Source organism: Mycteria americana, unplaced genomic scaffold (assembly GCF_035582795.1).
Source record: "Mycteria americana isolate JAX WOST 10 ecotype Jacksonville Zoo and Gardens unplaced genomic scaffold, USCA_MyAme_1.0 Scaffold_41, whole genome shotgun sequence".
NCBI lineage: Eukaryota > Metazoa > Chordata > Aves > Ciconiiformes > Ciconiidae > Mycteria > Mycteria americana.
The window spans coordinates 1,706,160-1,722,680 of NW_027445628.1; the positions used below are offsets into that span (position 1 = coordinate 1,706,160).

The window sequence follows — 16,521 nt, forward strand, 5'->3', positions numbered from 1 at the left end:
CTCCGCGCGGGGTGGCGGCGCCCCCTGTGGAGGCCGCCTCGTTCATTATTCATGAGCGGGCGGGGCTGGCGGAGGGCCACGCCCCGGCTGGGGGCACAGCCCCTCTGCACCCTCCCCCCTGTGGGGCCACACGCGTGTCCGTGTCCGTGTCCCCCCCACCCCCCCCCACCCCCCGGTAACCGGAGCCGCGCTGAAGGTCGTGACATTTGGGGCAGGCGGCGGCTGAGTGACGGCCACAGGGGGTGGGGGCGGCCCCCCCGCTCGGGTTTCACGGCGGGGGGGGGGGGGGGGGGGGGGGGCGCGCGACAGGCGAGGCGGGGGGAGGGGCGCGAAAGGAGGGGCCGAGGGGTGGGGGCGGGGTCCCCGCTCCGGCCTTTATTCATACACAAAAGAAAGCGCGCGGGGGGGCTGGGGGGCGGGGCCCCGGGGGCACCGCGCCGCCCCCCGCGCGCCCCCCGGGAGGGGGAGGGGCAGGCGGTGGTCCCGGGCGGGGCCCGGCCCGCTCAGTTCTGGGGGGGCGGGGGGGGCGGGGCGGGGGGCATGCCGAAGGGGGGCATGGCCGGGACCCCCATCCCCATCATGGTGACGAAGTTAGAAGGGTCCATGGGGGGGGGCGGCGGGGGGGGCGGGGGCGCGTACATCATGCCCCCGGAGCCAGGGGGCGGCGGGGGGGGCGGGGGGGCCCCGGGGGGGAGGGGCGGCTGCACCCCGGGGGGCAAAGGCACCATGGAGGGGCTGCCGGGGAGCGGGGGGGCCCCCGTAGAAGCCGCCCCCCCCCCCGCCGCCCCCCCCGCCGCCCCCTGCTGCTGCCAGGGGGGGAGGGAGCCGCTGCCAGCGCTCGTGGTGGTCGTCGTATCTGGGGGGGGGGGGAAGGCGTTAGCCGGGGGCAAGGAACCGGGGGCCAGTAAGGGGGGGTGATGAGCCAGGGGGCGACTGGGGGGGGCAATGAACCGCGGAGGGGGGGGGAAGTGGAAGGGGGGCCCCAAGGTGAACAGCACCCACCCCCCCGGCACCGCCCTGGGGGGGTCCATGGGCTGATGGGGGAGCGCTTGTGTTGGGGGGGCGGGGAGGGGGGTAATTAAAGGAGGTGTTGGGGGGGGGGGGGGGGGGGGGGGGGGAGGGACACACCTCCTCTGGAGTGGGGGGGCCCGAAAGGAGCAAGATCCCTCCTCCCCCCACGGCCCAGCCCCGGGGCAGGGGGTGATTGGGGGGGGGGGGGGGGGATTGAAGGGTGGGTAAGGGGGGTAATGGTAGGGGGGTGTGTGTGTGTGTGTGTGTGTGTGTGTAACCGGGGGGGTGGTGTGGTAGTTGGGGCAGTAACAGAGGCGGGGGTTACCGGGAGGGGGGGGGGCGGTAAACAGTAACGGGGGGGGTTACCGGGGTGGGGGGGGGGCGGTGTGAATGGCCCCCGCGCGTGGGGCCCCGGGACCAAGCCCCCCACTCACTTTGCTGCCAGCCCAAGGGGGTGCTGCTGCTGCTGGGGGGCGGCGGCGGCTGCTGCTGCCATGGGGGGAGGGGGCCGGAGGGGGGGGGCGGCTGCCCACCGGGCGGGGGGGGGCGGGGGGGGCAGCATACCCAGCGGCGGCGGCATCATACCTGCGGGGGGAGGGGCGTTAGCGGGGGCGGGGCGTGGGGGCGGGGGGGGGGGGGGCCGGGGGGGGGCCTCACCTTTTCCCTGGTGCAGGCGATAGACCCCAGAGCCCACCGGCGCATTGCCCAGGTACTGATCTTGGGGAAGGAGCGAGCGTCGCCTTAGCGAGGGGGGGCCGGCCGCGCCCCGGCGCGCACCCCCAAAACAAACCCCCCGCCCCCGGCGCGCGCCCCCAGACCCCCCCGATAATATACCCCGACACACCCCGCCCCTCCCCACAACGCCCCAAAAATCCTCCCAAGCCCCCCAATCCCCACCCCCCCCAATCCCCAGCCCCCCAACCCTAAAAATACCCCCCCTCCCCCGCCAGAAGACCCCCAGGGTCTCACGTGGGAGCAGACCCTTGCCAGGGGGAGGGGGCAATAAAAAACCTTCTCACCCCAAAAATCCTCCTGCCCTCCCCCCCCAATCCCCACCCCCCCCAAAATAACTCCCCCAACCCCAAACATACCCCCCCCCAAACCCCCCAGGGTCTCCTCTGGGAGCAAGACCCTTGGGGGGGCAATAAAAAACCCCCTTTTTCACCCCCAAAATCCTCCCAACCCCCCCCCAGCCCCAGCCCCCCCCCCCCCCCCCCCCGCCCAGGATTGTCCTTACCCATGTGGTGGGGCCCCGGGTGCCCGGGCGGGTGGGGGCCCTGCCCCATGGGGGGGTGGTGGGGCTGCATCCAGGGGGGGGGGCCCGTTGGGGTTGTGCTGCAGGGGGTGCCCCCCGTGGCCCCCCCCCATGCCGGCCATGGGGTGGGGGAAGCTGTGGGGCCCCCCCGGGCCCCCCCCGTGCATCCCGTGGTAGGGGCGGCTCTCGGAGGGGCTGGAGTTCATCCAGGGCGGGCGGCTCTGCGGGCACAGGGGGGGTTAGGGGGCGGCCCCCCCGTTTTGGGGGTGCTCCCCCGTGGCGGTTTAGGGGGGCGGCGGCGCTCACGGGGGGGGGCTGGCTGCTGGCCTGGCTGGCGGCGCGGTGGCTGCTGGAGAGGGGGCTGTTGTTGTGGGCGGCGTTGGAGCTGACCGAGACGGGGGCCTCCCCCAGCTCCGCCATCAGCGAGAGGTACTCCTTGTCCATCCGCGCCTTGTCCTGCGCCGACTGCGGGTCCCCGGGCCTGGGGGGCGGCGGGCGGGGGGGCGTCAGGCGGGGGGCGGCCCCCCGGGCCGGGGGCACCCGCCCCCGCGCCCTCCCCTGCCGCTGGCACCCCCCGCCCCGATCCCCCGTCGCCTCTGCCCCCCAGAGCAAGGGGACGCTGCAGGGGCTTGGGGTGCTTTGGGATGGATCAGGGGGGCTTGGGGGGGATTCGGGGGGGTTCGGGGGCCATTACCTGGCAAACTTGCAGTCGGAGGCGATGTGGCCGGCCCCGCCGCACTTGGTGCAGACGGTGGTGTTGGTGATGCTGCGGGTCTCGGTGCTCTGCCACGGCCGCAGGATCCTGGAGGGCGAGGGGCGCGTGCGGTTGTTTTGGGGTGAGAAGGAGCAGTTTGGGGCGCGGGGGGGTACCCTGGGGTATTCCGGGGCGCCACCGACCGGTTATCGTCCTCCCGCAGCGTGCCGTTGAGGCGCGCCAGCTCCCGCAGCTGCATCTTCCGCAGGTCGTTCTGGTCCTCGGGCGTCTCGATGCCTTGCTTCAGGATATTCCGGATCTGGTTTTGGGGCAGAACAGAGCTCAAACGGGGGCGGCGGGGCCCCGCGCCCCCCCCCCGGGGCTCCCCCCCGTGTCGGGGTTCCCCCCCCGTACCTGCTCCACCGCCTTCTTGACGTTCTCCATGGTGTTGGCGGTGACCAGGGCGTGGAGGGGCTCGTCCTCCCCCGGCAGCATCTGCCCGTCCTTGCGGCCCACCTTGCCCTCCTTCACCGAGCCCTTTCCCCGGATCATGATCTTGGCGTTGCACTCCTTCTCGATGTTCTTCAGCGTGTTCCCCCTGCGGGGGAAGGGGGGGTCACCCGGGGGGAGAGGGGGGGCACCCCATGGTCCCGCCGGGACACCCACGCCAGGACACCACCGGCGGGGAGAGCTGGGAACATGGCGGCACCCTGGCATCGTTAGGAGCCCGCCCTCGTTAAGAGCGCACCATCATTAAGAGCACCCTGAAACTTGGTAGGGGACGCTGAGGGGGGCACACCTTGGGGGGGGCACCCACACTGGGACCCCACAGGCGGGGAGAGCTGGGAACATGGCGGGAGCCCGGCCTCGTTAGGAGCCCGGCTTCGTTAGGAGAGCATTGTCATTAAGAAAGCCCCCGAAATTTGGTAGGGGACTCTGAGGGGGGGCAGGGCAGGGGGAGGGAGCCACCCACCCAAACGTGGGGGGGACACCCACACTGGGACCCCCCAGGCAGGGAGAGCTGGGAACATGGCGGCACCCCAGCATCGTTAGGAGCCCGCCCTCGTTAAGAGCGCACCGTCATTAAGAGCACCCTGAAACTTGGTAGGGGACACTGAGGGGGGCACACCTTGGGTGGGGGGGGAGTCACCCACCCAAACATGGGGGGGGGCACCCACACTGGGACCCCACAGGCGGGGAGACCTGGTGCAGGAAACACGGCAACACCCTGGCATCATCAGGAGCCTGGCCTCGTTAAGAGCGCATTGTCATTAAGAGCCCCCCCAAATTTTGTAGAGGATGCTGGGGGGGGCACACCCCGGGGAGGGGGTCACCCACCCAAACAGGGGGGGACACACACCCCCCCGGAACCCCCCAGGCAGGGAGAACTGGGAACATGGCAGCACCCCGGCATCGTTAGGAACCCAAGCTCATTAACAGTGTTGTCATTAAAAGCCCCCCAAAATTTAGCAGGGAACTCTGAGGGGAGGGTACATCCTGGGCAGGGGGAGGGGAAGGGGTGATCCACCCAAACGTGGGGGGCACCCACACCGGGACCCCATGGCAGGGGAGAGCTGGGAACATGGCGGCACCCTGCCATCGTTAAGAGCCCGGCCTCATTAAGAGCGGTCATTAAAAGCCCCCCAAAATTTGGCAGGGGACACTGAGGCACACCCCAGGGAGGGAAGGGGGTCACCCACCCGAATGGGGGGGGGGGGGGGGCACCCCACAGACCCACTGGGGCACCCACGCCAGGACCCCGCAGGCAGGGAGAGCTGGGAACACGGGGCATCGTTAGGAGCCTGGCCTCGTTAGCACCTCGGCCTCATTAAGAGCCCAGACTCATTAACGCCTGGCATCGCTGACAGCCCCCCAACTTCTGGGGGTGACACTGAGGGGGGATCCCCCCCTACCAATCCTGCAGGTGGGGAGAGCCGGGGAGGCAGCAGCACGCCGCCTTCGTTAAGCACCCGGCATCGTTAGCAGCCCCGGGCCGTTAGGGGCCCCCCTGCTCTGGAGGTGCCGGGGGCGCGGACGCACCTGGGGCCGATGAGGAGCCCCACGAAGTTGATCTCGGGGTACTCGTCCTGCGGGATCATCACCTTGTCGCTCACCCGCGTCGCCGGCGGCCTGGGGGGGGGGGGGGGCGAGAAAGGAGCGTCAGGACCCGGGGAGCGCCCCAAAACGGCCGGGTTGGGCCCCAAAAGCGCTGCCCCCCCTCACTTGTAGTCGGCGGGGGGCTTGAAGTCGGGGTTGAGGGCCACCATCTCGGTGATGAGGTTGTGCCGCTCCTCCTCCAGCTTCTTGCGGGTGCGGAACTCGCGGGTGTTGAGGCGCTTCCCCTCGCTGTTGTAGATGGGCTCGGGGGACGGCGACCTGGGGGGGCAGCGGCGTCAGCCCCCGCCCCGCCCGCCCCGGCACCCCCGGCCCCCCGGGGCGGGCTGGGCTCCTCGCCTCGCTTCTGCGGGGGAAGCTGGGGGGCTGCCCCTTTCCCCCCGGTTTGTGAGGCCTCGTTTTGCCCGTTTCTCTGGTTTTTAAGAGGAAAAGCTTCCCCATTGTGGGGTGGTTTGGGTTTTTGAGGGGGGGGGAAGCTTTTTTTCGGCTCGGCCGGGAAGAGCCGAGGGGGGACGAGCGGAGCCATGTGGGGGGCGAGGAAAGCCAGGCCCGCGGTCAAAAATCGGGGTGAAAAATGAGAATTATCATCGATCACGGGATTAAAAAAAAAAAATATAGTCACAATTCCTCCCGTTTTGGAGCTTTTCTCCCCGCCCCCCCCCCCCCGCCCCTCCCACCCCCCAAATTGCAAATTTAGGACAAGGCTGCAAGGAGGGAAGAGATTAGGCGGATCATCCAAAAAAATACATCCCGGGCGGCACTCGGAACCTGCACCCGTTTTGGGGCGAGAAAGAAACTTTTCTGGATTAAAACCAGTTGGCGCCACCGTCCTCGCGGCCTGAAGGGAACTGTCGACAGGCGAAACGAAAGGTCAGCTAATCACCGCTCGTTAATTATTAATCAGTAACATCCCCCCTCCCCCCGCCGCAAGCAGGCGTCCGCTGGTAATTAGCGCTAACGACGCCCCAGCTCGTTAACGATGCGCTCGGCCCTGGCGCGCTGCGGAGGAGCAAGTCAGGGTTATTGCCGATTTGTCTGCGTTTCCCCCCAAAACCCGAGGGCCGGGCGGCCGGTATCGCCCCCGCCTCTCCGGCCCCGGCTCGTTAGCGGGGTTCGTTAGCCGGCGAGGGACCCCGGCCTGCCCCGCCGCGGAGGAGCGGGGTCCAGGGGAAGGGGCGAGGCCGGAATTTGGCCCCTTTTTGACCGAATCGGTGCGAAACGAGGGGAAAGCGGGGGCGAGGCGGCAGCCCCGACTCCGGGCGCTCTCCCCCGCCGCGGGCGAAGCCGCCCCAGCGCCCGGCCCTCGTTAATCCGCCGGGGCCGATTAATGGATCCGCCGGGGCCGATTAATGGATCCGCCGGCGCGGCGGGGTTATGGAAGGGCCCCTTCCCCTGCGGCGGAGGGGCGGGGGGCGGCCCGGCCCGGTCCGGCCCGGCGGGCAGCGGCGGCAGGGCCGCGCTCGTTAGGGGTGCTGGCTCGTTAGCGGTCGCTGGCAGGCGAAGGTCCCGACCTGTCCTCAGGGTTAGGGGGGATGCCCAGGTCTCCCGTGCGCAGTTTGCGAGTCAGGTCTTCGATCTGCAGTTGCACTGGAAGAAACCCGGTTAGGACAGAGAGAGGGCGGGGGAAGAGAGTTACCACCACGGCCGCGCTGCCCCGCCGCCGCGCCCCGGACACCCGCCACCGGCGCCGCCTCGGCACCGGCACCCTCGGCACGTCGCCCGAAGCGGGCGTCGCTCCCCGAAACCGGGCGGCCTCGCTCAAAAATGGCCCGACAGGCGGCGAGGGCCGGGGGTCGGAGGTGTCGGTGCCAGGGCGGAGCTTTGCGCCGTTGCGACGGAAGCGGGTTATCGCCAGACCCCGGCCCTAGGGGGTCGTTACCAAAACCAGCCGCTCTTACCCCAACCAGGAGACTATCGCTACAAAAGCAAACGTTATGACCTAAAAACCCCACATGAGCATCAAAACCAGGCATGGTTACCAATAAAAAAAAGACGTTATTACCCCCAAACAGGAGATTATTGCTAAAAAAGCAAACGTTATTACCTAAAAAAATCATGTTATGACCCAAAACAGGCGTTGTTACCAAAAAAACCAGACGTTATTACCTTAGAAACAGAGGTTATCACCTAAAAAAACCACATTATTACCCCAAACCAGCCATTATTACCCAAAAAAGGAAATTATTGCAAAAAATCCAGACACTGTTACCCCAAAAAAGGATATTATTGCCAAAACACCACACATTATTACCTAAAAAAGGACGTTATTACCCCAAAAAAGCAGGTTATTACCTAAAAGTGCACATTGTTACCCTCAAAAATGCACATTGTTACCCTAAAAAAAGCACGTTATTACCTAAAAATGCACATTGTTACCCTCAAAAATGCACACTGTGACCTAAAAAAGCACGTTATTACCTCAAAAGGCACATTATTACCCTAAAAAATGCACATTGTTACCTAAAAAAATGCACATTATTGCCCCCAAAAAGCACGTTATTACCTAAAAAATGCACATTATTACCCAAAAAAAGCACGTTATTACCTAAAAAATGCACAGCATTGCCCCAAAAAAGCACGTTATTCGCCCAAAAGCACCCCCCCAGCCCCGCGGCAGCGCCTGCCCCCCGCCCCCCGCGCCCCGGCCGCTCGCCCCGCAGGCGGGCGCGGCGTTACCGATGTAGGCGCGCTCCTGCTCGCGGGTGAGGCCGGGCGGGATGACGGTCGGCATGCCCGGGATCACCGTCTTCTGCTCCAGCGAGTCCTGGTTCCAGCGGCTCCGCTTCCGCTTCCGCGGGAACTCTGCGGGAAGCGCCGGCTCTGGGCCACCCGCGGGGCTGGGCCGGCCGGGGGCGACCCCCCGGACCCCCCCAACCCCACCCCCTCCCAGCCCCGGAGTGGGGGGGGTGCCGCTGTGTCCCGGGGGGTGCCGCCGGGAGGTTCCCCCCGCCCCGGGCTCCATCTTGCCCGCACGCGTCCCCGACACGTGTCCCGGCCGGCGGGGGGGGGGGGGGGGGGGCGAAGGCCCGGGCCCCCCCCCTCAGAGCGGGGTAACGCCGTGACCCCCCGCTCGCCCCTGCCCCCCCCCAACAACCCCCGGTCCCCCAACAGCCTCCCCGCCCCCCATAACCCCCCTGCCCCCCCCGCGTCTCCGCTCTTCGCCCTTCACCCCCCCCCCCCCGGCCTCCTCTTCGCCGCTGCCCCCCCTTCCCTCCCACCCCCCCACACCCCCCCGACCGCCCCTTCCCTCCTGCCCCCCCGTAACCCCCCTGGCCCCCTTTGCTCCCAGACCCCCTCGTACCCCCCCTGCCCCTCGCCCCCCCGGGACGTACCTGACCTCCTGGACCCCTTATGGCCGCCGGCCGCCCGCCCGCCCGTTTCATTCTGCCCGACACCACCACCTCCTCCTCCTCCTCCTCCCCCGCCGGGCCCGCTCTCCTCCGGCCGCTGCTGCACCGGGGCGGCGGCCGGCGGCTGCTGGGGGGGGGCCGGCTGCTGCTGGGGGGGGGCGGCCGGCGGGGCCGCGGCGGACTGCGGGGCCGCCGGCGGGTCGTGGCCGGGCGGCGGCGAGGGGAAGCGGTACTGCCCGTAGGGCGCGGCGCCCGGGGCCGGCGGCTGCTGCGGGGCGGCCGGGGCCGCCGGTTGTTGTTGCTGCTGCTGCGGGGCGGCCGCCGCCTGAGGCTGCGGCTGCTGCTGGGCCGGCGGCGGCGGCGGCGGGGGGGGCGGCGGCGGCTGCTGCTGCGGCTGAGGCTGCGGCGGCGGCGGCGGCGGGGGGGGTGGCGGCGGCGGCGGCGGGAGGGCGGCGAAGGGGTAAGCGGCGGCCGCCATCGGGCCTAGTAAGGCGGCCGGGGCCTGGCCGGCGCCTGGGGGCGGCGGTGGAGGCGGCGGAGGGCCGGGGAGGACGAGGCCGGGGGGCGGCGGCAGCGGGAAGCCGGGCTTCCCCGGCGGCGGGGGCGGGTGGAGCTTGCCCAGCGGCGTGGCGTTCGCCCCGGTCGCCATAGAGCCTCCCCTCAGCCGCCGGCCTTCGCGAACCTTCCACGCCGCTGCTACGCGCGCCCGACGCTCATTGGCCGAGCGGCGCGCCGATCAAGGCGTTCGCGCTCCGCCGCTGGCTAGCGGCGCTGCCCGTCTGCGCGGCGCCGCCAGGGATTGGCTGGGGGGCGGGCGGCGGGGCGGGGACGGGCGCTGAGGCGGCGGCGAAGGTGATTGGCGGCGAGGGACGTCGCTCAGGCGCCGCGCGGGGGAGGGGGAGGGGGCGAGCGCGGATTGGGCGGAGCGGCGGAGGGCGGGCCCGCCGAGGGGTCCGCCGCCATTGGCTACGCGCCGCCCCGCCCCGCGCCCCCGGACGGGGGCGTCGGTAGACCCCGTGCCGGGCGGGCATGACGTCGGCGCCTGCCTCGCCCCTCATTGGGCCGCGGGCTCCGCGCCGCCTGATTGGCGGGCTCCGCCGTCGCGCAGGGAAGGCGCCGCCTGATTGGTGGAGGCGAAGGCCGGAGGGGCGGGCGCTCGTGCGCGGCGCCCAGCGGCCCGCCAAAACCTCGCCGCGAGGCATCGCGGGAATTCGGCCGGCACCGCCCCCCCCCCGCGCAGAGGATCATGGGAGTCCGGGCCCAGCACCCCCCACCCCCCCCGGGCCCCCAGCCCCCCCCCGGCCTCGACCCCCCCCGGCCTCGACCCCCCCGGGCCCCCAAACCCCCCCCGGGCCCCCAAACCCCCCCCGGGCCCCAAACCCCCCCCGGCCTCGACCCCCCCGGGCCCCCAAACCCCCCCGGGCCCCCAACGCCCCACACTTCCTCTCAGCTCCACGTTTATTCCCCCCCGAGCTCATTCCAGTGTAAACCCCCAATTTTTTTGGGGGGGGGGGGCACCCCCAAACCGGCCCCCCCCAAACCGGGGGGCACCGGCAGCCCCCAAACCCCGGGGGGGGGGGGGGGCGGTCTCCGCTGGGGGGGGCACGGGGCCTCATCGCAGAGCGGGGGGGCACCCCGGGTTCTCAGGAACGGTTTTGGGGGGGTCCCCTGAAGTGGGGGGGTCCCCTAAAAGCTGCTCTGGTGCCCGGTGAGGAGGTAGAGGCTGGCGGGGGCGCGGGGGTCCCCCGCGGGGCGGCTCTCCAGGACGATGTCCCTGGGGGACGCACGGGGTGGGGAGGGGCCCCCGAAATCGGGGGGGGTCCGTCCCCCCCCCCACCCCCCCGCCCCCCGGTACCTGTGGGCCCCCAGGACGCGGAAGACGCGGGACTCGTCCGTCACCTCCTGCGTCACCTGGGGGACGGGGGCACCCCGGGATACCCCCGGCCCCCCCCAAACCTCCCCCCCCCCCCCCCCCGGCCCCGAATCGCACCCCAACCCCAACGCCCCCCAAACCTCACCCCAACCCCCACCCCACAACCTCGCCCCTGAATCCCCACCCCCGGCATCCACCCCGGCCCCCCCCTACCCCACAGATCCCCCAAATCCCTCCCCCGCACCCCCAAAAGCCCCAAGCCCCCCTACCCCAGCCCCCCAAATCCCCCCAACACCCCCCTACCCCAACCCCAGACCCCCAAATCCCCCCAAATCCCCCGTACCCCAACCCCAGCCCCCCAAATCCCCCCCAACACCCCCACACCCCAACCCCAGACCCCCAAATCCCCCCAAATCCCCCGTACCCCAACCCCAGCCCCCCAAATCCCCCCCAACACCCCCACACCCCAACCCCAGCCCCCCAAATCCCCCCAACACCCCCGTACCCCAACCCCAGGCCCCCAAATCCCCCATGCCCTAAGCCCCCCGGCCCCCCAAATCCCCCCAACACCCCCATACCCCAGCCCCCAAAAGCCATCCCCGCGCCCCAGCTGCCCCCAAACCCCACCTGGTTGCCCCCCAGGCTGCGGCCCTGCACCCCGTGGCGGCCGAAGGCCAGCACGCTGTCCGGCAGGCACACTGCGCCCCGGCAGCGCCGTGAGCCCCGAGACCGCCCGGGATGGGCGCACCCCAAAACCCCCCGGCACCGGGGTGACCCCAAAACCCACCCAGGAACAGCTGAACCCCAAAACTCACCCGGGACCAGGGTGAACCCCAAAGCCCCCCTGGGATGGGGGGTGACCCCAAAACCCGCCTGGGACCAGGGTGAACCCCAAAACCCCCCTGGGATGGGGGGGTGACCCCAAAACCCGCGTGGGACCAGGGTGAACCCCAAAACCCCCCTGGGATGGGGGGGTGACCCCAAAACCCACCAGGGACCAGGGTGAACCCCAAAACCCCCCTGGGATGGGGGGGTGACCCCAAAACCCGCGTGGGACCAGGGTGAACCCCAAAACCCCCCTGGGATGGGGGGTGACCCCAAAATCCGCCTGGGACCAGGGTGAACCCCAAAGCCCCCCTGGGATGGGGGGGTGACCCCAAAACCCCCCTGGGACCAGGGTGAACCCCAAAGCCCCCCTGGGATGGGGGGTGACCCCAAAACCCGCCCGGGATCAGCTGAACCCCAACCCCCCCCCAGGGCTGGGGGACCCCAACCTCCCCCCCCCCCCCCCCCGGGGAGGGGGTGAACCCCAAAACCCGCCCGGGGAGGGGGTGACCCCCAGCCCCCCCTCACCGAGGGTCTCCACGGGGAAGTCGAAGGTGAGCTGGGGGGGCCAGGGCGGGGTGGGGGTGCCCCCCCAGATCCACCACCCGCACGCAGCCTGGGGGGGCGGGGGGTCAGTGCGGGCGACCCCCCCAGCACCCCAAAACACCTCCAGCACCCCAACCCCCCCGCTCACCCCCAGACCCCCTCCAGCACCCCAAAAGCCCCCAGACCCCCCCAAAACCCCCCCAGCACCCCAAAAGCCCCCAGACCCCCCCAAACCCCCCCAGCACCCCAATCCCGATTCCCAAGCACCCCAAACCCCCCCAGGCACCCCAATCCTCCCCAGCACCCCAAAACACCCCCAGCACCCCAAAACCCCCCCACTCACCCCAGACCCCTCCAGACCCCCCCAGCACCCCAAAACCCCCAGACCCCCAAAAGCCCCCCAGCACCCCAATCCCGATTCCCAAGCACCCGAACCCCCCCCGCTCACCCCCAGACCCCCCCAGCACCCCAACCCCCCCCGCTCACCCCCAGACCCCCCAGCACCCCAACCCCCCCGCACCCCAAAACCCCCCAGACCCCCCAAAAGCCCCCCAGCACCCCAACCCCCCCTGCACCCCAAAACCCCCCCGCTCACCCCCAGACCTCCCCCAGACCCCCTAACCCTCCCCAGCACCCCAAAACCCCCCCGTTCACCCCCAGCCCCCCCAGCACCCCAAAACCCCCCCGACCCCCCCAGACCCCCCAAAAGCCCCCAGCACCCCAATCCCGATTCCCAAGCACCCCAACTCCCCCCTCACCCCCAGACCCCCCCCAGAGCCCCCAACCCTCCCCAGCACCCCAAAACCCCCCAGACCCCCCAAAAGCCCCCCAGCACCCCACCCCCCCCTGCACCCCAAACCCCCCCCGTTCACCCCCAGCCCCCCCAGCACCCCAAAACCTCCCCAGGCCCCCCCCAGCACCCCAAAACCCCCCAGACCCCCCAAAACCCCCCCAGCACCCCAGACCCCCCAAAAGCCCCCCAGCACCCCAATCCCGATTCCCAAGCACCCAAACCCCCCCCGCTCACCCCCAGACCCCCCCCAGACCCCCCAACCCTCCCCAGCACCCCAACCCCCCCAGCACCCCAAAACCCCCCAGACCCCCCAAAAGCCCCCCAGCACCCCAAAACCCCCCCGTTCACCCCCCAGCCCCCCCAGCACCCCAAAGCCCCCCCAGGCCCCCCCAGCACCCCAAAACCCCCCAGACCCCCCAAAAGCCCCCCAGCACCCCAACCCCCCCCACACCCCAAAACCCCCCCGTTCACCCCCAGACCCCCCAGCACCCCAAAACCCCCCAGACCCCCCAAAACCCCCCCAGCACCCCAGACCCCCCCAGACCCCCCAAAAGCCCCCCAGCACCCCAATCCCGATTCCCAAGCACCCAAACCCCCCCCGCTCACCCCCAGACCCCCCCCAGACCCCCCAACCCTCCCCAGCACCCCAACCCCCCCAGCACCCCAAAACCCCCCAGACCCCCCAAAAGCCCCCAGCACCCCAAAACCCCCCCGTTCACCTGCAGACCCCCCAGCACCCCAAAACCTCCCCAGACCCCCCAAAAGCCCCCCAGCACCCCAACCCCCCAGCACCCCAAACCCCCCCCGTTCACCCCCAGCCCCCCCAGCACCCCAAAACCCCCAGACCCCCCCAGCACCCCAAAAGCCCCCCAGCCCCCCCGCGGCGGGGCGCACCCCCGAAGCAGACCAGCACGGTGTCCCGGTCCACCTGGGTGAGGTGGGTGGCGGCGCGGCCGGGGGGGGCTGCGGGGAAAGGGGGGGCCCCGTCAGGGGAGGGGGTCCCCCCAAAGTGCCTCCCCCTCCCTGAGCCCAAACGTTCCCCCCCCCGACCCCCCCCAGGCCCCAACCCCCCACCAGCCCCCAAATCCCCCCTCTGCGACCCCCCCCGAATCGCCCCCCCCCGCCCCGCCCCAGCCCCCCATTACCCGGGGGGGTTTCGGGGGGTCCTCCCGTCCCCAGCAGCTGGAAGTGGAGGCGGCTCCGGGGGGGTCCGGGCTCGGTGCCCCCCCCGCAGGTCTGGGGCTCGGTGCCCCCCCCCGCAGGTGTGGGGCTCGGTGGCCCCCAGGCAGATTTGGGGGTACGCCTCCCCCGGCACCACCAGCAGCTCGAACAGCCCCGGGGGGGGGGGGCAGGGCCACGGCCACGCGCTGGGGGGGGGGAGGGGGGGGGGTCAGGGCACCCCCCCAGCCGTGCCCCCCCCCCCCCGCCCCCCCCGCACCCCCAAATCACCTTGAGGAGCCCGAAGCGGCGCAGGGGGGGGCACCAGCGCAGCAGCAGGAGGGCGGCGGGGAGGGCGGCGCCCAGGAAGGTGCTGCCCCCCCTGGGGGTCCCTGACTGGGGGGGGTCAGGGGGGTCCCCACCCCCAGACCGAGCCCCCCCCCCCCGCCCGGGCCCCCCACTGACCCCCCCACGGCCCCCCCAACTGACCCCTCCCCCACAGCATCCCCCACGGACCCCCCCAAGACTGACCCCTCCCCCACGGCACCCCCCATGGACCCCCCCCCCCCAAACTGAGCCGCCCCCCCCCCAGCACCCCCCATGGACCCCCCAAACCGACCCCTCCCCCACGGCACCCCCCATGGACACCCCTCCCCCCCCATATCTGGGGCACCCCTCTTGTGGGGGGACCCCCATATCCGCACCCCACAACCGGGGCCCCCCCCCCCACCACGCCCCCCGGCCCGGGGACCCCCATATCCGCACCCCCTAACTCGGGACCCCCATATCCGCGCCCCACACCCTGGGCACCCCCACCACCACGCCCCCCGGCCCGGGGACCCCCATATCCGCGCCCCGGGGCCCCCCCGGCCCCCCCTTTTCCGACGCCCCCCCTTACCCACGCGGCACCGCAGGCAGCCCTTGGTGTGGGGCACCTTGGAGGAGAGGGGGCCCCGCCTGGGGGGCGGGGGTCAGGGGGGCGGCCCCACGGCGGGGGGGGGGGACGGGACTTGGGGGGCGGCCCCACGGGGGGGGGGGGGGCTGCGGGGGGGCCGTTACCGGGGGAGCAGGCGGGAGAGCGGGGAGGGGGCGTCCGGCCGCCGGCGCCGCTGGAAGAGCCCGGGCAGGTGGTGGGCGAGGAGCTGGGGGGGCTTCCCTGGGGGCGAGCGACCGGCTGCCCCACGGCCCGGCCCCACAGCCACCCGGGCCCCACATCCCGGCCCCACAGCGACCCCAGACCCTCAACAACCCCCCCAACTGAGACATCCCAGCCCCACAGCCGCCTGGACCCCCACATCCCAGCCCCACAGCGACCCGGGCCCCATATCCTGGCCCCGCAGCCACCTGGACCCCCACATCCCGGCCCCACAACGACCCCGAGCCCCACATCCCGGCCCCACAGCGACTCCAGACCCTCAACAACCCCCTCAACCGAGACATCCCAGCCCCACAGCCACCTGGACCCCCACATCCAGCCCCACAGCGACCCTGGGCCCCCACATCCCGGCCCCACAGTGACCCCGGGCCCCACATCCCAGCCCCACAGCAACCCGGGCCCCATATCCCGGCCCCACAGCCGCCTGGACCCCCACATCCCGGCCCCACAACGACCCCGAGCCCCATATCTCGGCCCCACAGCGACCCCAGACCCTCAACAACCCCCCCAACTGAGACATCCCAGCCCCACAGCCACCTGGACCCCCACATCCCAGCCCCACAGCGACCCTGGCCCCCCATATCCCAGCCCCACAGCGACCCCAGACCCTCAACAACCGCCTCCAGCCCCCCAAGTCCCCAGCCCCCAACACCCCCAGCCCCCCATATGCCAGCCCCCCAAGTCCCCAGCCCCCAACACCCCAGCCCCCCATATGCCAGCCCCCCAAGTCCCCAGCAGCCCCCCCATGGCAGCCCCCCACCAGACAGCGAGAGCAGGACGTCGCTGATGCAGTAGAGCCAGGCGCAGCGGTGGGGCAGGAGCTGGGGGGGGGCGGAGGTTTGGGGGGGTCCCCTCTCCAGGGGGGCCCCCCCGCCCCCCCCCGCCCCCCACCTTCTCCAGCGCGTCCTCGTGCAGCTCGTGCAGGTTGAGGGTGTAGACCCCCTCCTCCGCCCCCACCAGCAGGTACTGATCTGGGGGGGACATTGGGGGGGTCAGGGGGGGGTGGGGGGGGCGGGGAGCGCCCGGACGCCTGGGTCCCCCCTACCTCGGGTTTCGGGGTGCACCCAGGTGAGGGCGGAGTTGATTCTCAGGGGGCAGCCGTTGAAGACCTTGGAGAAGCAGGCGCCCATCTGGGGGGGGACATGGTCAGCCCCCCCAAACCCCTGAGCCCCCCCAAAACACCCTGAGCCCCCCAAAACCCTCAGCCCCTCCAAAAACCCAAGCCCCCCCCAAAACCCTGAGCCCCCAATCCCTGAGCCCCCCCAAAACACCCTGGCCCCCCAAAACCCTCAGCCCCTCCAAAAACCCAAGCCCCCCCCCAAACCCTGACCCCCCAATCCCTGAGCCCCCCCAAAACACCCTGGCCCCCCAAAACCCTCAGCCCCCCCAAATCCCTGAGCCCCCCAAAACCCTGAGCCCCTCCAAAAACCCAAGCCCCCCCCAAAACCCTGACCCCCCCAAACCCTCAGGCCCCCCAGATCCCTGAGCCCCCCAAAACACCCTGACCCCCCCGAACCCCTGAGCCCCCCCAGATCCCTGAGCCCCCCCAGAACGACTGAACCCCCCCAAACCCCCTCAAAAACCCGAGCCCCCAAGCTCTGACGCCCCAAAACCCTGAGCCCCCCAAAACCCCCTGACCCCCCCAACCCCTGAGCCCCTCCAAAAACCCAAGCCCCCCCCAAAACCTGACCCCCCCAAAAATCCTGCCCCCCCACTCACGTGGACTTTGGGGGTCGGGGGGAGCC

The 16,521-nt window shown here is 71.4% G+C and overlaps 2 protein-coding genes across 2 annotated transcripts; both read right to left on the reverse strand.

Annotated features, from left to right (window-relative positions):
- Positions 1-347: 347 nt before the first annotated feature.
- Positions 348-9,123, reverse strand: LOC142403668 (splicing factor 1-like). Its single transcript, XM_075489874.1, is given in 15 exon segments — positions 348-856; positions 1,446-1,557; positions 1,559-1,596; positions 1,669-1,728; positions 2,249-2,331; positions 2,333-2,487; positions 2,573-2,747; positions 2,961-3,068; positions 3,164-3,279; positions 3,375-3,558; positions 5,001-5,090; positions 5,184-5,336; positions 6,587-6,662; positions 7,752-7,877; positions 8,408-9,123. Coding segments are annotated over 15 exon segments (2,496 nt in total). The 5' UTR covers positions 9,075-9,123; the 3' UTR covers positions 348-503.
- Positions 9,124-10,026: 903 nt separating this feature from the next.
- On the reverse strand, positions 10,027-16,515 carry LOC142403675 (mitogen-activated protein kinase kinase kinase kinase 2-like). Its single transcript, XM_075489880.1, has 11 exons — positions 16,496-16,515; positions 15,822-15,906; positions 15,668-15,747; positions 15,537-15,597; positions 14,680-14,776; positions 14,519-14,555; positions 13,357-13,425; positions 11,652-11,739; positions 10,926-10,996; positions 10,281-10,336; positions 10,027-10,199 (listed from the first exon to the last, which is right to left on the reverse strand). The coding sequence occupies exons 2-11, from the start codon at positions 15,904-15,906 to the stop codon at positions 10,112-10,114; spliced, it is 732 nt and encodes a 243-aa protein (XP_075345995.1). The 5' UTR covers positions 16,496-16,515; the 3' UTR covers positions 10,027-10,111.
- Positions 16,516-16,521: the final 6 nt, after the last annotated feature.

Excerpts from the sequence above, each read along its gene's own strand:
- LOC142403675 (XM_075489880.1), bottom strand. The coding sequence starts at position 15,906 with ATGGGCGCCTGCTTCTCCAAGGTCTTCAACGGCTGCCCCCTGAGAATC. Across the intron at positions 14,556-14,679 it reads CTCTCCCGCCTGCTCCCCCG|GTGCCCCACACCAAGGGCTG; the intron begins GTAACGGCCCCC and ends CTCTCCTCCAAG. Across the intron at positions 13,426-14,518 it reads CTGCCTGCGGTGCCGCGTGG|CCCCCCCCGGCCGCGCCGCC; the intron begins GTAAGGGGGGGC and ends CTTTCCCCGCAG.